Source organism: Siphateles boraxobius, unplaced genomic scaffold, assembly GCF_051911475.1.
Source record: "Siphateles boraxobius isolate OS27281-9 unplaced genomic scaffold, OSU_SipBor_1 47, whole genome shotgun sequence".
Lineage (NCBI taxonomy): Eukaryota > Metazoa > Chordata > Actinopteri > Cypriniformes > Leuciscidae > Siphateles > Siphateles boraxobius.
In genome coordinates, this window is record NW_027509108.1 from 1,620,975 (window position 1) to 1,643,181 (window position 22,207).

General features: G+C 43.4%; 1 protein-coding gene across 1 annotated transcript in view; it reads left to right on the top strand.

Annotated features, from left to right (window-relative positions):
- Positions 1-21,777, top strand: part of LOC143710418 (GTPase IMAP family member 8-like) — a 28,465-nt gene extending 6,688 nt beyond the window's left edge. The window contains exons 2-3 of the mRNA XM_077201372.1: positions 17,367-18,263; positions 18,354-21,777. Coding sequence (XP_077057487.1) covers positions 17,367-18,263; positions 18,354-19,282 — 1,826 coding nt within the window. The 3' untranslated portion in view covers positions 19,283-21,777. The remainder of the gene's footprint in view (positions 1-17,366; positions 18,264-18,353) is intronic.
- Positions 21,778-22,207: the final 430 nt, after the last annotated feature.

Genomic DNA, 22,207 nt, shown 5'->3' on the forward strand with positions numbered 1-22,207 from the left:
CAACTTTCTGCATTTCTTTTGATAATTTTTCAGCAACCTCCAGCTCGTTTTCCCCAAAAGTGAAGATCACCGTATCATCAGCGTACATAATTACATCAACGTCAGAACACACTCTGGGGAGGTCATTTATATAGATGCTAAAAAGCAAGGGTCCCAAAATAGACCCTTGCGGCACTCCCATCGAAGTAGCTCTAAACGCAGATTGGATATTATTCACTCGTACACACTGATGTCGGTCGCTCAAATATGATCTTATCCACTTTTGGGTGTGCTCAGAGAGATTGTATTGACGCAACCTACTATAAAGTATCTGGTGATTGACAGTATCAAAAGCTTTACGCAGATCAAGGAAGACTGCTCCCACCACCCTTCCCTGATCCACATATGCCCTGATAGTTTCTAGGAGGTAGCAACAAGCAGAATCTGTTGAGTATTTCCGTCTGAAGCCAAACTGCATTGGGTTTAAAAAAGCTTGTGAGTCAAAGTGGGTAGTAAGTTGCTCCGCCACAGTCTTCTCGAGCACTTTTGACGCAGCTGGAAGGATGCTTATTGGACGATAATTGTTCATGTCTTGTTTGTTTCCGGATTTAAATATAGGGGTGACAATCGCCGGTTTTAGGGCTGCTGGAAAGATGCCCTCACTAATCGATTGATTGATCATTGTTGTTAATGGCTCAGAGAAAATGTCCTTATATTGTTTCAAAAAAGAAGTGTCAAGTTCATAAATATCTTTTGCTTTGCTGCTGTTCAGCACAGTAATTATTTTTTCAACTTTAGTGTTTGTTATTAAGCTAAGATTAAAATTAGGTGTATCACTGATTATGAGAGGAGGATAAGCAATTTGAGAATTGTTAGCCAGTTTTTGGACAATTGTTAAAAAATATTCATTAAAATTTGATGCAATTGCAAAAGAGTCGTCGATCACTTTTCCATTAATATTGTGTGGCGAACAGGACGGCCGAGGGACGTGAGAGAATGGCGCGAGGCCGGTGGTGCGATTGATAATGAGCAACACCTGTGAGCACACCGGTCTCGCATCTCTCACGGAGGAGCGGAAGCATAAAGGAGGAGCGACGACGTTGATGATCGAGAGAGGAACAGGCCTGATTTTAGTTCTGTTTTTGTATTTGTGTTTTATTTTAGCCAGCAGTCGTCCGCGAGGGGCTGCTGGCCGTTATGTTTTAGTTTGGGTAAGCCAGCAGTCGTCCGCGAGGGGCTGCTGGCGGTATTTTAGTTTGTTTGTTTTATTTTAAATAAAGTTTATTTTGATTGTTCGCCGGTTCCCGCCTCCTTCTTCCCTGAACATTGCTACATATTGAGATGAATATTCTCACATTTTGACTTTTCTTTTCCAATCAATTTATCAATAGTTTTCCATATTCTACTATTACCTTGTGCATTTCTGATGATTTCAAGGAAAAAACTGGCTTTGGCCTTTCTAAGCTCAGCTGTAACTTTATTTCTTTGACTTGTAAAGGCAAATCGATCCGTTGTTAGTCCTGATTTTAGAAATGTTTTTAGCGCCACATCTCGCTTTTTCATCATATCCCAAATAGTTTTGTTAAACCATGGCAAATTTTGTTTTGCATGTCGATTTCTTTGCCTATTTTTTGTATATTTGGTTAAGATGTCATTTACAGCCACCATAAGATCATGACAGCCCTGTTCACAAGATTTTTTCTCCAGGATATCTGTCCACTTTGTTTGTTTTAACTCTTTTTCAACCAGTTTTAAATCTTTCTTTGGGATGAATGTGATAGACATTTTATTATTTATTAGATTTTCTTTCTTGCACCTTGTTTTTATCAATTTTCTAGCTACTAAGGTTAAATTATGATCAGACATGCCTGTGATTAAATTATAAGTTTTAATTATTCTCTCAGGTTTATTTGTTAATATTAGATCTATTAAGGTTTGAGAGTGTCTTGTTATACGAGTTGGTTTACTTAATAGTTGAATCATTTGGAAAGGTTTTGTTATTTCCTTAAGTTTGTTTTTACATGATTTCTCAAACCAATTTAAATTAAAATCACCTAAAAGAATGACCTCTTTTCCATCACATTGTTTAAGTAAATTACCAAGAGAAATAAAGAAATCATTAGTAGCTATTACACGCTATATCCTCCTAAACCCGTAAAACAAAACATTTTTTACGATTTTTTTCTTTCATGTCATCACATTATTTAGAGCAGAAGAAACAAATGGTAAAAAAAATACTTTAAAAAAATGTTATTGAAAAAATAAATTTTATTTGTTATGCTATGTAGTAGTCACTGGGACTCAGTTGTTTAAAAAATAAAATGACATTAAATTATATGTATAGGCAAAAGCAATGGGATTTTATTTTTTAATCACCAATAACTTTTTGGGTTTCAGGATATTTTTCAACCAAAATTTGTATATTAATCTAACTTTCATGGAGGAACCATTAGCTCTTTGGTTACTGCAAGTGCACTTTTATGCAAGTGCACTTTTAGTTATGACTTGTAAAACTATACTTAAAAAAACTATACTTGGCATACTGTAGCAAATAAATAGCAAATGTTCGTCTTTAACACTACCTACAGATTTGAAAATTCCGATGGTTATTTACAGGGCCTAACGTTAACCCAACTGATGGAAATGATAACTGAACTTGTAACAGTTTTATTGCAAAGCACAATATTAGAAATTAGATCTCGTGATTGAGTTGAAACCAAATTATTGTTGTATAAGCATAGCAAGCATCATAGCAAAAAGGCTAACAAAGAGTAATTCCCAATTAACATTAGCCCTTCATTCATGTCATGATGGATACCGACAGTAATCATACAGAGAGAGAGAACATAGTTGCATACCTTTTTCTTTTGCTCGTTTCTCCTCTTCTTCTTTTCTTTTTTTTCGAAATTGGGCACCTGATGGCTTTGACCTTTTCTTCTCCATCCCTGTTTCGCATTCGACAATCAACAGATTTCCCATCCCCCCCAACTGTCACTCATGACCAGAAGTCAAGACTAAACCAATTCACCTTGATGACCGCATAATCGTTTTGTATTACCTTTTTTTATTTGCAGGAACTATAGGCCTGTATTTATATAATATTATGAATGAAATGTGCGTTATTTGGAAGAAAGTCGAAGTGTGTGACTAAGTTTAGCCCCAGCCCTGCCCATTAATTCTATTAGAGTATATTGCTCTAGTGTGGATCCCCCGTCCACCCCCCCCTGTCCGTTCCATTTGAGAGAGACCGTCATCCGCGCCCGCGCTTCCGCGCCCCCGCGCCCCCTCCCCTTTCCCCTCAAACAAACAGCTTCTTTGCATGGCATCTTCTCAGCAAGCAGGGGGCGCAAATTTGCCAATTCCCCACACAGTGAAATGATAGATAGACAATAATAGATTTTTTTTTTCTCGTGCCGGCGGCGCCGCCCCCCAAAAAATGCCGCCCCGGGCAATTGCCCGGTTCGCCCGTGCCAAAAACCGCTACTGGTTGCATAGTTATAATTTTATCCCTGATATTATCAATCTTATAAGTGAAGAAGGTCATAAAGTCATTACTGTTGTGCTGCTTGCAAACTTCTGGTCTTGAAACTTTATTTTTCATCAGTTTAGCCACTGTTTCGAATAAGTACCTTGGGTTCCCTTTCAGTCGAGAACGTCAGACGTAGTCGACGGTCGACTGAATTGGGATCTCGCTAGAGAGCCTGTCTTCTTCGAGTACTATTGAACGAGCCAATGTAATTGGCGTGCGTGATTCGCATCACACACTCCGCCCCCGCGGCGCGGGTATAAATACGGAAGTGGATGCACGCACTAGTTGCCTTTCGCTTCGGAGCCGATCGTTTGATGTCTCTGAGAGTGCTGTTGTCTACAACGAGCGAGTGTGTCGGTGTTCTTCAGGAAGACTCTCCCAGTGCTGGTGTTCTACAGCGCGAGTGCAGCGGTGATCGCGAGCTTTGAGCTCTCACCTGCTGTTTTAACAGCAACAAATTTCTAAATGTTTGTGTGTGTTGATGGCTGGTTAGAGGGCGGAAAAGTGAGTGCTTCACTGTTTCAGTTCTCTGTTCAGTGTTGCCGCGGTCATTCCCCTGTGTGCTCCGGCACTGGTGACGGTCCTATTTTCTGAAAGAGCAACACGGTTGCGTTTGCGTCTTTTTCAAGATGTCATTCCGCCCGTGCGTTTCTGGGTGCGGTCGTTCCCTGTCTCTCTCTGATGGTCACAACTGTTGTGTCACGTGTTTGGCTTACAGCACGCTGAGACAGCTTTTGTGGACAGCTCATGTTTTCACTGTGGGAACATGACTGTCGCAGTATTGAGGGCGAGACTCGCCTTCGTTCGCGGAGAGCGAGTCCCCATTACCATGCCCCACCCTCGGGTGCTGTGTGGGATGGGTGACCGGAGGATAGTGTTGGATGTCCCGCCCGGTAACCATTCCCTGTGGGCTCCTCACTCCTCCCTTCCACTGCAACCACTGGAGCCTCCTGTGTTGTCTGCTGGTCCATCTGTAATGGGTGGGCCAGCGGTTTCACTCGGGGCTCCCCTGGAGGACAGGACGCAGATTGCAGCATCGGAGGGTGAGCTGACTTCTAGAGATGATGACTCGGCTGCATTGTCTCCCTCCGGGAGTTCATTGTTGCCCGAGCCGGATCCAGAATTATCAGCTATGCTGAAACGGGCCGCCGAGGCTGCCGGGCTCGAGTGGAACCTCCACCGTGTCCCGTTCAGTCTCGGTTGGAATCTGGAGTTTGGTATCTTGGGGCGGGCCGCGCTGGTTCTCAGCTCGCCGCCCCAGTGCCTTTCTTTCCCGAAATGCATGGAGAGCTTATCAGGTGGTGAACAGCATCTTTCTCTGCCAGAAACTGCCTGAATAGCTTTTCCCCCTCATTACCCTTGATGGAGGAACGGTGAAGGGTTGCGAGGTGTCCCTCCATTGGAGCGGTCTGTCGACACAGGTGCACCTGTGTCCGGCGGCCGCTGCCTTTTGGGGGGATCCTCGTCTCCCCCCTAAGGCCTGTGAGTTTCGTCTGTTCCGACGGGCAGAGCTTACAAAGCCTGTGGGCAAGCCCCTTCCTCTTGCGTGCCACGGTGTTGCTGCAGGCTAGGGCACCCATGGCATGCACGAGGGTAATCCAGACCGTGCGCTCATAGGTGAGCACCGCACTGCATCCGACCTCACCCTCCGGGGTACGGGTGTCGTAGCGTGCGTGATCGGTCTGGCGATGTCCACCTTGGTGGTCCAGTAGCGCCTTCGTTGGCTCAGCCTGGTTGGTATGGCGGATGCGGACAAGGTTCGGTTCCTGGTCTCCCCAATTTCCCAGGTTGGGCTGGTCGGCGACGCGGTGGAGAACTGCATCAAACAGTTCTCTGCCGCTCAAGTGCAGACGGAGGTCATCCGGCACATCCTGCCCCGGTGGCCAGCTGCTGCCTCCACCCGCCGCCGGTGGCAGCTCCTCCGCCTGCTCGTCGCCGTGGGCGTTCCCCGGCCGCCGCTCCTGCTGGCCCTCCGCAGCAGCCTCCACCCAGGCCTCAGCATGGAGCCGGCCGCAGTAGAGACGCCCAGCCCGCTCCAGGCGCTGCCAAGCCAGGTGGCAAGCGACAGCGAAAGCATTCCGGAGCGGGCCGCCCAGGAATGGATGAGATGCTCTTGGAGTGGCACGATCACTCCCTCCCCCCGGGTGAGGGCCGGATGGAGCCTTTGTTTGTGTGTGTGTCTGTTCCGCCGCTGGCTCCCTAAAAAAAAAAAAAAAAAAAGAAAAAAAAAAAAGCGGAGCAAGCGGTACCCACACTTCAGAGAGAGAGCAATTTCATCTGTTCCTGGGTCCCAAGAGGGCCAGTCTGGCGGGTGTGACCCTGTATAGCCTTACACCCCTCAGCTCCCCATTGGTCGCCAGCAGGCAGCTTGGTGCGTTCGAGGACCCGGTCATCCACCTTCTCACGCGCCCCCTGCCGCTTGTGGAGACAGGTAAGTGTTGCACAGCACACTAACACCACTCTCTCAACTTTGCTGCCCCACCTCAGGCTCGGCTACCCCGCTCAAGTCAGTGATAGTGATATCACATTAGGTGTTGAGCAGACGTGCTCCTGAAAATTCAGTGATATGCATCACACCGAGTGTTGAGCAGTCCTCCTGACTTGTGCGTGCTTATCTTATCCTGCTGGCGAAGGATTTGATATAGCCGCTCCTCCAGCCGGTACGAAGGCCAGTTGTAAACTCGTTCTTCGTGCTACTAGGTGGTGGGTCGTGACCATCTTGGCCCAAGATTGGTCTGCAGCTTTGACCTGAAAGACATGTGCTTCAGATCTCTACCTCCCGCACCGCAGGCCATCCTGTGTGTTGCGTCTAAGGGTGGAGTATCAGTACAGTGTCCTTCCCCTCGAGTGCTCCAGAGCCCGTTGGGTCTTCAGGTCAACTGGAAGAGAGTAATCTCGCCCACGGGCTGAGTATCTCTTTTTTAGTTTTGGAGAGGTACTCGGTCCAACATGTCTCTCCAATGAGAATGTGTTCAGCTGGTGTTGAAGTGAGAAAGGGTCCCACTGAAAGAACTTTCAGAGGCTCCTGGGGTATATGGTAGTCGCAGCCTTTGGCTTCCTCCATATGTGACCGCTTCAGCGCTAGCTTCACGATCGAGTCCCGAGGTGACCGTGGCAGAGCAGCTCACCCTGTGTGACTATAGTTCATCCCGGTCTGCTGCCAAACCCTCTTCAACAGAGGGGCCATGTACAAAGGGCGTGTTTTGACGGGGGCCTGGGCGACCCCCGACTACACGGGCATTCGTGCCTCGAGTTGTTAGACATTGCGACCGTTGCGCAAGCTTCCCCTGCATGTCACAAACTCACCCGTCACCTCCTCCTTGGAGTCAGACGCTTCTGAGGGCGCCTTGTTCCACGCTTACTCAATCGTGCCGCCATCGAGCCTCACGACAGTTATAGCCAGGGCAAGTGCCCAGCAGGCACAGTAAATCAATGTGACGTCAGGAAGACGTTGGACTCCAACTAATCCAACGTCAGTCAGACGTCATATTTTGGTTGAAAATGAAAGTCAGGTTGACATCTAAACCCAACGTTTGTTTGGCGTCAAGCTCCAACGTCAGACAGATGTTGAATTTTGGCTGGAATAAGCACCGCAAAAAAATGTGACATGCATGGCAGCACATTGAATCTGTGAAGATTTCAGCAGAAGAGGAGTAAACAACTCAAACAGCATTACCAGCTTCACTTAATACTAACCAGACTGACTTTATTTCACTTCCGGTTTAATGAAATCAATAGTGGTATTTTAAAGTCACCATGATGGTGGTTAGCGTTTGCTTTAGTCAGACTCTTGACCCTTTACTCTTTATTATAAAATATTCTCTGGCTGCTATAATTGTGTGTTTATAAAGCACATTTTTTGTGGCAAAAAAAACTAGAGAAAATGAGGTCAGGTGATGTTGGCAGTTTATTGATGATGAAGTCATCATCATGTAAGTGCCTGAGTCCCTGATCTTATTCAGAGTCTAATGTTTTGATTATATTGGACTTGTGTTTTTAATGTTGTTTTATAACAGAAGCCATTTCATTTTACAGCAAGAGAGCAATGTTGTTTATCAAATAATATAAAGGATTTTTAAAACATTTAGTGCATTAAACTTTTTCTTCTACATTATTACTTAGACATCAAGAATTAGCGTATGACTCTCAACAATGGTGACAATCAATTAAATGCTTTATGCTGCAGTGCATGCTGGGTACCACCAATCAAAACTCACCCATATGTCCCAGCATGCATTGTGGCATTAATAAATTATGCAGCTGGATTTTTTGTAGCTCATGAGTTGATCTGATTATCAGGATATTTTGTTTGATTGTCACCATTGTTGAGATTCATATGCTGTTTCTTGATGTCTGTGTGTGTCTAAGTAATGCCATAGATGAAAGGTTTTTGTGCACTAAATAGTATTTACAAAAAAACAAGTATATTATGTGATAACACTGCTAGATATGCTGTAGAATCAAATGACTTCTATATGAATAAAACCACATTAAAACCAGAAGTATTAGTCAAATAATCAAAACATTAAACACTGAATAAGATCAGGGATTCAGGCAATTACATGATGATATCATCAATAACCAGCCAACATCTCCTGATCGCATGGCTTTTTTAGCTATAAGTGTGCTTTATAAACACACAATTATAGCAGCCAGAGAAAATTTTATAGTACAGAGTCACGGATCAAGAGCACAACTAAAGCAAATGCTAACCACCATCATGGTGACTTTAAAATACAAAATATGATTTCATTAAAATGGAAATGAAATAAAGTAAATCTGGTTAGTTTTAAGTGAAGCTGGTAATAAGTGTACGGCCATGCATTTCACCTTTTTGTTTGGTTTATTCCAACCAAAATTCAACGACTGCACAACGTTGGAGCTTGACGTCAAACAAACATTGGATTTAGACGTCAACCCGACTTTCATTTTCAACCAAAATCCAACGTCTGACCGACGTCGTAGTCTATATCCCGTGCCTGCTGGGTGGAGACTCCATCCCCTGGGTCCGGCTGGGTCATGACCATTCCGGGGCCGCTCAGTTGCCCCCCCGGTTTTATTTTTCCGCCAGTGTTTGGGTAAACCGAGCGGACTACCCTTGGACAAACACTGGGTCTCAGCTGCCCCAGGGGCCCGCAGAAGTGCGTTTAACCCCAGTGAGCCTTCTAAAAGTGACTGCGACTCATGGTCGCCTTGCGCCTGCTCAAGTCAGTGAAATCATCACTCTTCATGTTGAGCAGAATTGCTCCTGAAACTCAGTGAAGTTCATCGCACTCAGGTGTTGAGCAGCAATGCTCCTGTAGCTCTGTGAGTTCATCACAGGTAGCTCAGTGAATTCGTCACACGCAGTGCTGAGCATAAATGCTCCTGGTGCTCAGTGAAGTTCTTCGCACTCAAGTGTTGAGCAGAAATGCTCCTGCAGCTCAGTGAGTTTATCACACTCAGGTGTTGAGCAGTAATGCTCCTGAAGCTCAGTGAACTTGTCACACTCAAGTGCTGAGCAGAAATGCTCCTGTCGCTCAGTGAAGTTCTTCGCACTCAAGTGTTGAGCAGAAATGCTCCTGAAGCTCTGTGAGTTTATCACACTCAGGTGTTGATCAAGAATGCTCCTGAAGCTCAGTGAACTTGTCACACCCAAGTGCTGAGCAGAAAATACTCCTGAAGCCCAGTGATCTTCACATGTTGTGTTGAGCAATGCTCCTGTCTTTTGCGCCCGTCGCTTGCACCTACGTGCCAAGTCAGGAGAGGAACAGGTCTTCATAGTTGCCCCTTATTGGCCCAACTAGACCTGGTTCCCTTCAACAGCCTTCCTGACTTCCCCTGAAAACTCTTTCGGGGACGGGGCACGATGGCACACGCGTTCTTCCCCCAGAGATTCCGGGCGGTCTTACATCTGAACGCGGAGGTTCAGGTGGCTATCACAAGAACATGTGATAGTTACCATCACTTCTGCGAGCACCCCCTAGAATTGGGTAGCGTGCTTACGCCTTTAGAAGTAGAACCTAGTCGTTGAGTGCGTCTTCTCTCCAGAGGAGATCCTGAAAGCTTTCGATCACTTCAGCGCTCTCTTTCCTGCAAAATGGGTTGCAGTAGGCTGTTTTCCTTCACCCTCAAAATGATGTTGCCTCGGTGTTTAAACGACGCTCATCGTGTTGCAGAAGTATGCAGAAGCACGTTCTGATCGTCAGGTTCCTGAGGAGCAAGGTCTTGTAAATCCTTGTGTCCCTCTTTATCCTCTTGGGCCTTGTCCCTGGTGCGACTGCACTGCAGAGACCGCCCCTGAACCACTGCAGGCAGTGAGTTAAAAATTCTGTTATATCAGTTCTCCTGCTCGCGTGGTCTCTACTAGAGGGTAGGGACTTGCTCGCTTTCGGTCAACGTATTGTGCCTGGAGTCTGGGCCGGCTAACTCTCACAAGCTGAGACCCCGGCTCGGATTGTGCCCAAGGTTCCTACCTCTACCGTAATAGGAGCAGGTGGTGAGCCTGCAAGCGCTGCCCTGGAGGAGGCAGATCCAGCCCTGGCTTCTCTGTCCGTTCGCTTGGACGTGTACAGCATGCAAGTCATAGACCTCAGACCAGCTCTTCAAATATCTGTTGGAATTCAGCAGAGAGGGAAGGCTGTTTCCATGCAAAGTTGCACTTAGTGCTTGCCTTCATTTCGGCGAAGATCCGAGATGCAACATGTCCACTTAGGTGTTGAGCTCCTCTATGATGAGTGTAAAGTGCTCCGCCTGGGCGTTGACGATATGCTTTGCTAAAACAGATTCTAGAGTTGGGGGCTGGACGACACCTAGTTGAACCGCTGCCTCACGTGGGCTCCCTTCTCATGAAGCCAGTTTCACCGTGAGCCCGGTTCAAGTGTCGGCTTGCTGCGCCATTCCCCTCCTATGGACTGGATACGTGCGCCTTTCTACTCCAGTTGAGTTCCCTTAAAATTGAACCCTGTTGAGTTCCTCCGCACCCCTCCGACGTCGGACGTGCGGAACGTCTGGTGTTAGGCCTACCACTCGTAAGCAGTGTGGAACCTGTTGTAGGCTGGGTCCATATGTTGCGGTCCCTTCGGTGACCCCATATGTGTATTCTTCCACGATACGGCTCCCTGCGGTGAGCCCGTGTCTTCCCTCGGCAGAGTCTCTCTGCCGTCACTGTCCGGTGTGTCTCCCCCCGTCTTAGGCTGGAGCCACCCCAGTGACATTCCATATGTTAGACTGCCCGGTTTCCGCCCAGTTCATATGTGTATTCTCCACATTACCTCCCTCTGGGTTGGATGTGGCTTCCGCAGCGTCCCTTCCTTCCAACGTACGGGGAACGCTTTCCCAGTGGTCCTGTAGGAACAGCAGTGACTTCCCTGGCCTAAGCCCTGTCCTTCCCCGCCTTAAGTTTGTGGGGGCATCAGGAGGCTTTGGTTTAGGCACTGGAAGGTGGCAGCGTTAGTGGCGTGTTCAATGGGTGATCCCAATTCAGTCGACCGTCGACTACGTCTGACGTTCTCGACTGAAAGGGAACGTCCTGGTTGCGTATGCAACCCACCGTTCCCTGAAGGAGGGAACGGAGGACGTAGTCCCCTTGCCACTACCGCTGGACCACCGCTGACCCCGGGTTACTCTCGGCTCCTCAGCGAAAAGCAACTAGTGCGTGCATCCACTTCCGTATTTATACCCGCGCCGCGGGGGCGGAGTGTGTGATGCGAATCACGCACGCCAATTACATTGGCTCGTTCAATAGTACTCGAAGAAGACAGGCTCTCTAGCGAGATCCCAATTCAGTCGACTGTCGACTACGTCCTCCGTTCCCCCCCTCAGGGAACGGTGGGTTGCATACGCAACCAGGACGTTTTGTTTATTTTGTTCTAATAGGGTTGAAAAATAAGCAGATCTAGCAGTTTTTAAGGTCTCTCTGTATGCAATAGAGTTCTCCTTCCATGAAATGCAAAAGACCTCTAGTTTTGTTTTCTTCCAGTTTCGCTCCATTTTCCTGGCTGCTCTCTTTAGGGCCTGAGTGGGCTCGTTGTACCACGGCGTTGGACTATTTTCTTTAATGTTTTTTAAGCACAACGGAGCAACTGTGTCTAAAGTGCTAGAAAAGAGAGAGTTAAACGCGCCGCTCCTGCTTGACGCTCACATGCTGCTCCTGCTCTCGGTGTGAATGCACTCAGTGATTAACATGCACGGCGAAAAAAAATCGCGCTACTCAGGCTTGTGGTGTGAAACGGCCGTAATTCACGAGGTATGTGTGAATTTCCCACACCAGGAATATAATTTAGATAGTTCTATTTTATTTAATTTGTTCCAAAAATGTTTTATGTTCTATGTAAAATGTTCTATTAAAGAAAAGATAGAAAATAAATTTGTGTTTGCTGTAAAGTGGTTAGAAAAAACGAAATCGGAATCGACTAATATCGGTATCGGCAGGCCAAACTCATGAAAAATCGGAATCGGCCTGGACAATTGTAATCAGTGTATCTCTATTTGTATTATTTCTGTTTTTTATTTGTTGAACATCAATTAAATGTTTACCCTTCGATGGGTTTCAAAGTTTTTTGTATTTCCTAATTCGGGGAACAGACACAGTCTCTATACAATGATATCTAGGTGAAAGAGCATCTATGTGATGGGATTTATCTGACCTTGGTGACGTGAGACATCTGGCAGACGGTCGGTTTAGCCAGTTTGTCTGCTTCCTGACCTGAGCCCCAGATTGTCATGTTTCAGCTCTAAGACTATGTGTCATATTACAAGAGAGAAGAGCAGCACCATCCCAGGAGGGATGAATACCATCTCTTTTCAACAGGTCAGGTCTGCCCCAAAAACTTTTCCAATTGTCTATGAATTCTATATTATTTTGCGGACATCACTTACACAACCAGCCATTGAGTGATGACAATCTGCTAACTATCTCATCACTCCTGCGAACAGGAAGGAGGCCAGAGCAAATTACAGTGCCTGGCATCGTACTTGTGAGTTCACACACCTCTTTAACATTAATTTTAGTGATCTCCGACTGGCGAAGTCGAACATCATTAGTGCCGACGTGAATAATAATCTTAGAGAATTTACTATTAGCATTAGCCAGCACTTTTACATTTGCTTTGATGTCAGGCGCTCTGGCTCCCGGCAAACATGTGTTCCGTGTAATAGAATTACCAATAACTAGGGCACATTCAACAGGATTCTCAGTGGGTGTATCACTGAGTGGGGAGAATCTGTTTGATGTTGTAATCGGAACGGAAGAGCGGCGTTTTGTCCCGCTTCTACAGCGCCTCAGTCACCCATTTGCCCTGCTTCACAGGCTCTACTTGAGCCGGAACCGAACAATGTACAGTGTTCTCTAAACTAATTGCATCCAAAGTAGTATCTAAAGCCCTTGCACTCTTACAGTTAACCTCAATTAAAGTTTGGATGCGTGTATCTAGTTCTGAAATCTTCTCCGTCAGCCTGACTATCTCCCTGCATTTATCACATGTAAATCCTATGCAGACGGAGAAGCCTATACTATGCATGTTACATGAAGTGCAAGTGACAATAAGAGGAGATGACATGACTCACCGCGTTTGTTGACTGATTCTACTTACCACAGCTTTGATGGATTTGTGGAAGGCGCAAGCTAAATAAATAAATAAAGAGCGCACGGTTGGCACGCTAACAGGCTAGCGAATTAGTAACTTGTTGTGCTAGCAACGATTAAGATTAAAGCTAGTGATGTTGGGTTAATATGTGATGTTGAGTAAGTTGTACTTAGCAGCAGTATAAACAACAGGGAAATGTAGTAAATAATGATTCAAAACAAAAAGATATACGAAGCTACAGACACAAACCAGCAGCAAGGCAGACAGGAGCAATGGAGCAAGAGCAATCACTCAAACTCAAAGAGTCTGTTGGTTTAGTTTTATAGTTTGCATAGTAGTTACAGTTATTACGTCCTGTGTATTTTGCGTGAATGGGGATTGGTGTTTGGAACATACGGAACCGTTGCCACTGACCTGCTTCAACCTGTTAACCGTTGCCAGAGCGCAGGCGCACTGAAGCGTTTTTTTGTTTAAATAGTTCAAAGTTACTATCAGATTTAAAGTTATTACCTTGACAAACTATACATCATTAAAAAGATATAAGACTCAGGTTTTAGTATTTGACCACTTTTGTATTCTGAGAAACTTATAGTGACAGTTATGTCATAATTTGTGTCAAGAGTTATATAATCAAAAAATGAGTCGATACCTTTAATATGAATTATGAGCGTCAGCCGCTCTCATTCAGAAAAAAAAACTCCTGTGAGGTCGTCATGACAGCGCTTCACAAAACAACGTCCCTCAGGGCTTTTAGCTCAAAAATGTGCAGATTTGGAGTAATATTGATAGATACTCATAGGTTTACATCAGATTTATATAGACAGAAATAATATTTATTGAATTTATACCCAAATGGGTCGATGTAATCATTACGAGCGCTGGATACTCTGATGTACTGTGTTTTCAATCCATACTGGCAGCCTGAGGGCGCCGTGTGCACATACAGTCCATATATGGAACACACGAAGAAGTGCCATAATCATGTGACATCCCAGGACGTCCCTATAGACAAACAAAGCTTCCAGAGATCGCTGTAACATGCAGATAAAGACGGTTTGAAGACAATAAACATGATTGCAATGATATTTGATTTACCTGTGTTCTTCGAGCCATGTCAGGTATTTTCATAATAATAGATTATATTTATAATGTGATTCTAATCGATATAGACTTTATCATTGTGCAGAATACTATAAAATAATATATTTTCTGTCTGATTTTTTTATCTGAAGCCAAATCAGATCACAGAAGTTTATTTAAAACACTCGACTTGCGCTGTAATGTAAGTTTGGAGCACAAACATGGTTTTAATCTCATAAATTGTTGTGTATTGATGTTGTGCTAAGCTAACATGCTAGCTAGGCCTAGGTGCACCTGCCACCTAGCTGTTATTTTTATGATTTTTTCTAAATAGGAATGCTTACTGAAATGTTTCTTTTTTCAAGAAGGTCATTTGATACGGTTTCAAATGTGAAATGAGAACTTTGAAAAAAAAAAATAGGGATTAAAACAGCGTGAATAGCCAGTCATTAGTAATTATAATGAAGACAAAAGAAAAAACATATTTAGAGCCATAACCTGGCCGGAGAGGTGTGTGCAGGGGAGACTGAGACTGCATGGGGCTTGTTTGCACCACAAAACAATAGAGACAATAGACTGAATAGATGCTTAGAAGATGACAATAAAAATCAGTTTGCATTTTAGAGTCTAATCAAAATAAAGTCATATGACATGATCTTGAAAAACATTTAACTAAATACAGAGTTTTAGACTTGTCATCTTCAGATTTGAAATATAACATGGTCAGACATGTGGCTTTAGCTGCAGTGCATTCATAGATTGATACAATGCCAACTTCAATATTATTTTAGCATCCGACGCCAGGCCTAGTGCTCCTATGCTTGTGTAACTTGTGCTAGGCTGGGTTCCATATGTGGTGATCCCTGTGGCGATCCCATATGAGTATTCTTCCACGATCAGCTCCCTGCGGTGAGCCCGTGTCTTTCTTTGGCAGAGTCCGCTCTGCCGTCACTGTCCGGTGTAGCCTCCCCCTTCTCAGGCTGGAGCCACCCCAGTGACATTCCATATGTTGCACTGCCCCTATCGGCCAGTAGCAGTCTGAACTCACTCTACGCAGGCCTTCCGCCCCAGCCAGTTGGGGGTCTGAGAGTCTTGCGTGGGGCGCTGGATGTGGCAGCAACCGTGGCGTTTTCCATGGGATTCCTATTACGTCATCACGTCGTCGTCACGTCGAACGTGAGCGACTGAAAGGGAACGTCTCGGTTACTAATGTAACCCTCGTTCCCTGAAGGAGGGAACGGGAGACATGACGTCCTCCCGCCACGGTTGCTGACCATTGCTGTACGGCCATCACAATCTCGGCTACTCAGCGAAAAACAATGAGTGCGTGCGCCCGCTTCCTGTTTATACCCACGGGGCGGGGCGGGGCGGGGCGGGGCGCGTGACGCTTCTCATATTCATTGACGTTCATTGGCTCGTTCTGTAGACACTTGAAGTTGATAGGGCTCCCTGAAGTGATCCCAATTACGTTGTCACGTCGACGTCACGTCTGCCGTATCCTCCTTCAGGGAATGAGGGTTACATTAGTAACCAAGACGTCATCCTTGTAACCAACAGATGGCCACAACATATGCTGTGTTGAAATGCTTCGAGTAATGATGCGATACAGTTAAAGGGTTAATTCACCCAAAAATTAAAATGATCTCATAATTTACTCAAGCCATTCTAGGTGTATATGACTTTCATCTTTCAGCCAAACATAGTTGGAGTTATATTAAAAAATATCGGGCTCTTCCAAGTGTTATAATGTGAGGGAATGGTGCCTTAGATTTTAAAGCACCCCAAAAAAGTGTATAAATATGTAGCGACAATGACTTGTTCTGGGGGAAATTATTAACTCAAAGGGGGAATGCTATTCATAAGATAATGAATATGCATTATCGCATACACAAATTAGATTATCCCAAATAGGGACTAGGCTAAACCTCACCATATATGAATCATTAACACGATTGCTCGAAGTAACTCTTAATATAGGTCAGTAAAATCAGTTCAACTATCAGGGTAAATTTTCATGTGATTCAAATTTAGTTGATCACGCAATCTTTCCGTCTGGCGGACTGGAGGCGAAATCTTCCTAATCACAACAACTTACCGGCTTGTAACAGCGAAAATAACCTTCCCGTGGCCACAAGAATGATATTTTCGTTTAAGGCACTTTCGATATTTCAATAGTTAAACCAAATAGAGGGTTAAGGATTCAATACCATTGGATCTCTCTGATCACAATAATACCATTCTTTGAATTGATGGGTTTAACATGGAATAGTGGTTGAACATCTGGTTACACAATGTTCGTCTTGTTTGTGAGGTGTCAAATCCCTGCGGGATCTTCAGCCAGAACGGCGCCCTTTTGGTCATGTGACGGTAAAACAGGGCATTCCTTTGTTTACTCATTAGAGGAAAGTGCTGCGTGTGCTGATCATAATCAGTAACTCAATCAAGTCCGAACACCATTTGCTTTGTGTCACAGTCCACGAAGAGTGGAGCTGTGTTTGCAAATTAGAAACCAGTAATTTAATCAACTGAACTGACCATCTGCTTGCTGTTACAAATCCATCATAAAAGTAATCCATACGGCTCCAGGGTGTTAATGAAGACCTGATGAAGCGAAGCAGTGGCCGACTTCGGCATAAGCACAATAAAAACAGCAATGTAAAATGTAGGTTGTCAGCCCCAACCGGTTTCATACCACAGTAACATTATTAAACTTTAATACATTAGCTCATCTATGAACATGAATTCTGTCCGAGTCCCGTTTGATTGCTTTCCATCAGATGTGGATGTGAAGATCACATCTCCCATGATTCACAGCATCAACAATCTACGTCTTTGTTTTGAATTAGTGATCTCTATGGGCGAAAATTACATATTGTGCCTTTAACTGGCTAGTTAGATACTTTTAGCGAGTTTACAGGTTAGTTTTTAGTTGGTTTTAGTTTAACCATCCCTTCAGTGAACACTGTGCAGGTTAATGTTATAGCACTGGACGGATGAAGAATTTCAATTGGTGCTCAAGTTTTACTGAGATACTGAGCACAACAAAATACACTTTGTACAATCACAAAAGTAACTTCTCAACACATGAGTGAATAAAGGGGTCTGGTGAAATAGCAAAAAATATCTAGGAATAAAAAGCATCCATGTTTAGAATCACAGAAGTGTTTATAAATCATCAAGAGCTCCAGCTAATGACATGAACTGTTTTACAGGTGATTCACATGATCTGAGGATTGTGTTACTGGAAATCTCTGGAGCTGGAAAGAGTTCAATAGGAAATGCAATACTGGGTCGAGAGGCATTTAAAGAGAGCAGAACCAGAGAGAGTGAGATACAGAGAGGAAGAGTAGAAGACAGAAACATCTCCATCATCGACACTCCAGGATTCTTCAACACTCAACTGACTGATGAAGAGATGAAGAAGGAGATGATGAAGAGTCTGTATCTCTCTGATCCTGGTCCTCACGTCTTCCTGCTCATCGTAAACCTGGAGAACTTTAAAGAGGATGAAAGGGATGTTGTGGAAAAGATTCAGGAGATCTTTGGAGCTCAAGCTTTTAAGTTCACAATGGTGCTGTTTACTAGAAGAGATAAAATTTCAAAGAGAGAATGGATGGACTTTCGGTTTAGTCTAAAAATTCAGTGTCTAGTCAAACACTGCATGGATAATTGTCATGTGATCAACAGAAAAACTCTGACTGATCCAACTAACATCACAAAGCTTTTAGCGAAGATTGATCAAATCAAACAGAATTACAACGAGATTTACTTTAAGTACCAAATAATGAGTGAAAAAGAAATAAAAAGAAAAGAGGAAAAAATAAAGGAAAAGAGCACAACAATTGTTGTGTCTGAAAAGAAAGGTTTTATTTCTCATGAGACAAAAATTGAGAGAATTCAAGTAGAAGACAGATGCTCTAGAGTTCCACAAGAAAACAGGAATGATGTAGAGGAGGAGGTCAAACGATCTGTAAAATCACTGAGAAACGCATTCGAAAAAACAGGAGAAGAAAACACAGTCCAGAAACCTGAAAAATGCAGGAAAATGATTGTAACAGGAAAATGGGACCAGAAGAAACAAGCGAAAAAACAAAAATCAAAGCCTACAGGTAAGAAATAGCATTTTATTACACCTTTCCCAAATATCATGATTCATTTCTTGAAATGTAAATGTTTATCTTAATTTTTCTGCTCTAAAGCTGTCTGTGCCTCAGTCTCAGAGTCTATAAAGCACTCTAAACCCGGTGAGCACACAGATCTGAGGATCGTGATGATTGGTAAAACTGGAGCTGGAAAGAGTGCAACAGGAAACACCATCCTGAGACAGAAGGAGTTTAAAGAAGAACTTTCTGCTGAATCTGTGACTAAGAAATGCCAACAACATCAGCAAACGGTAGAGGGTCGAAACATCTCAGTGATTGACACTCCAGGACTGTGTGATACTTCCCTCAGTGAAGAACAACTGAAGAATGAATTAGTGAAGTGTGTAGAGATGTCTGTTCCTGGTCCTCATGTGTTTCTGCTGGTCATCAGACTGGACGACAGATTCACAAATGAACAGCAAAACACAATGAAATGGATTCAGGAGAACTTTGGAGAAAAAGCTGCTTGTTACACCACCCTTCTGTTCACTAGAGGAGATCAGTTAAAAACATCTTTAGAGGAGTTTCTAACAAAAAACAAGCAGATTAATGATCTAGTTATAAAGTTTAAAGGCCATTATCATGTGTTCAATAACACAGATGAAGAAAATCGATCACAGGTCACTGAACTGCTGGAGAAGATAGAGAGTATGGTGAAGGAAAATGGAGGAAAGCATTACACAAATGAGATGTACAAGGAAGCTCAGAGGAAAATAGAGGAAGAAGAGAAGAAGCAGAGAGAGGAAGAAGAGCGAAATAAGTTAGAAGAAGAAGAACGGATAAGGGATGATGAAAGAATGAGGCTGTTGACTAAGACTGGAGTGGCAGTGTGTGCAGGAGCAGCAGTTACTGCAGTAACACTAAATCCAACTTTAATCCCAGGATTAATAGTTGTTGGAGGTACAGTACTGGCCTCTGTTGCTAAAGGAGAAACAGTACCTAAAGTTGTAATCGCAGGAGTAGGAGCTGCACTGACCTCAATGTAAAATCAAATTAGTTAGACTTAATTAAAAAGAGCATACAAACTGATTGCCTTAAAACAGAGGTTCTCAAACTTTTGGAACTAAAACCCCACCAAGCCTCCCCTATCATGTGCCATTTTTTCCCGTAATGTATTTTAAATATATATATATATATTCAGAATGTCTGATTTGTGGCAAGAAATGATTGTTGGTGAAGATAATCTATTAATAACAAACAACCAGCTATGGTCAGGAATAAGATAATACAATTATTAATACATTTATGATGCTGAAACAAGATCACCTCATTATTTTTTGCTTCCTTTGCAACAAATTGTGTGTTTTTGTAAACATTGTTACAAAGACCACAAACTTGTCAAGAGTCAAAATGCCCGACTAAAGGATGGAAACACTTTTCAATAAAACATCAACATCTAAACCTCTGTTAATTCACAGTACGAGCTTCTGTAGACGTCTGACAGAAATAAAATCAGTCTGGTTAGTAATAAGTGAAGCTGGTAATGTTGTTTGTGGAGTGGTTTAATCCTCCTCTGCTGAGATCTTCAGAGATTTAGGCCACATTTACACATAGCCGGGTATTTAGAGAAACAAATATTTAACCCCCTCCGTTTTCAATAAGTGCACACAACATCGTTTTCAAAAAAGTTGTCATTTACATCAACCCGCATAAATACTCCGCTGAACGCCATCATAACTATGCCAAACTGGGCGCTCACATGACGTTAAAAAAATTCTGGCGCATAATGTGACGTTTGAGAACCTAAAACCCCCTTTCTCCCAGTTTCACATGGCAACACATCACCGGCATTATCAGAAATCTCCACTTTGGCCGGAGTTTTTAGAAGTTTTAAGGGAAATATCGGTATCGTCCCTTCTTGTAAACGGGGCATTAAAGTCTTCTTTTCTCTTCAGTTGATTTATTCTAAGGTTGTGGCTGAAGTCAGTTATGGCTCTTGAGTTTCTGTTTCCTTCAGTGATTCTGCTTGTTAAAGGGTCATGAAACCCTAAACCAAATTTTCTGAGATTTTAACAGAGGTATGTGTGTTGAACACCATTGAAGACAATGTTAGCATCTGTTAGATTTAATAGTAGGGTGCAAATGGTTAAATGTAAGTTTTTTCCCGCTATTTTGTCTTCCGGGTTTAAAATCTTCATAGCAGGCTGTGACGTGGCAGAGCACCGTATAGTGCGTTGATGACTCATCAGTCTCTCATAATTATTAATGAGATTGAGTTTTTATATCCTATGAGAAGACACTGTCTCTTAATTATTCATGACACCACGTGGATCTTTCCACAGACATGTCAAACTGTGATATCGCGTAGTAAAGGAGAGAGACAATCATGGGACGCAATTTTCGTGGTGCAAAAGTCAAAGTGGGTTGAATATATTTCCCCGTGATGCTGCAAGGCTGGACTCTGGCTCCGGGCTGTTGGTTGGCCATCAACCACGGACACATCTAATACGTGTGCCGCAAAGATTTTACCCGAGAGAGCTTCGAGAACTGGAGAATGGTGGACTTCGGCCTTGTCGATGACTAATGCAAGTTACGTCTTGCGAGTAATGCAGTACCAAGTCCTGAGGACTTTTCTATCCCTTCAGAGGTATGTGTGTGTCTAAAATGTAACCCTGGTCATTTTACTTGCCTTTTGTTAAATAAGCGGTCGTTATGAACATTTTAGATATTTCGATAATATATCAATTGTATGCTTAATGCGGGAGACTTGTGATTGTATAGTGTTGACGTGTGGGCCGGGCGACACCGTGTGTGTGTGTGTGTGTGTGTGTGTGTGTACGTGCTTGTGTGCAGGCAGGCGAGCCTGCGAAATGATTCGGGGTCAGAGAGAGAAGCGGTAGGATGTGTGTTTGGACGAACGACTGAAAACTCTGAAAGTATTGTTCATTATTGATCGTACATTGTACAGAGGTCAAAATTATTGTACAAATACGATAATTATCGTACATCTGGCAACACTGCTGGCTGGTGACAGTTCCCCCTCTCCCCTGCCGTGCCACACCCACTCCCTCCCTTCTTCTCACAGCCATCCACGGCCATTTAAGTTGCATTTTTCAAAAAGATTGTGAGCTAGACTTGAGCTGAAAGAGGGGGGTTTCATGACCCTTTAACAGCAGGTGTTCATCACTAATGCTCAATAATTACTTAATGAATCACTTAACTATGTCATTAACTTTGTTACTTTAACACTCTTTAGAGTGGGACCATGTGTACTCTGAGCAGAGTTAATTTAACTCTGGGGATTTTGCTGTGTAGATAGATCTACATTTTTGTTTTGCTTTTGTGTCTTGTACTTTTCATTACTTTTCAATAACATACTATTTTACATGTAAAACAGTCACATGCAAATTATGCAAAGCTCCACCTTTCCCCAGCAAAAAAAAAAAAAAACATAGGGAAAGGGAACATTGGTTTTGGGAGTTTTTTTTTCCATTTATGTACATTCTGTTTGGAAAGCAATAAAATACACTGAGTACTCAAATGTTTTTTTTTTTCTTCTTGAAAACATTTTGAACAGTTTGAGTTTCACATGGTGTTCTATCACATAAGAGTTAGCAATGAAATTGTCATTATATGACATGAAAAACAGACTTTCTGATAATTTAGTTAGAAGTCAGATCACATTTTAAAAGTAGCCTATTTATTACTTTTCTTCTTTTGAAACCCAAAAACTGTGATTTATTGTTGCATCATTAAAGGATTAGTTAACTTTTAAAAAAACTTTTGCTGGTCGTTCATCAATTAACAAATCATTTTTCGAGTCATTTCGTTCATTCAACGAACGAAATGAACGAAATGACTCGAAAAAAGATTGATCACTTTGATGAACAAGTTCGAACAGGAGAGTCATGAACGCGCATCACAGAACAGAGCAAGGCGAGCATTTGTGCTTATAAAACTTAAACTTTTTT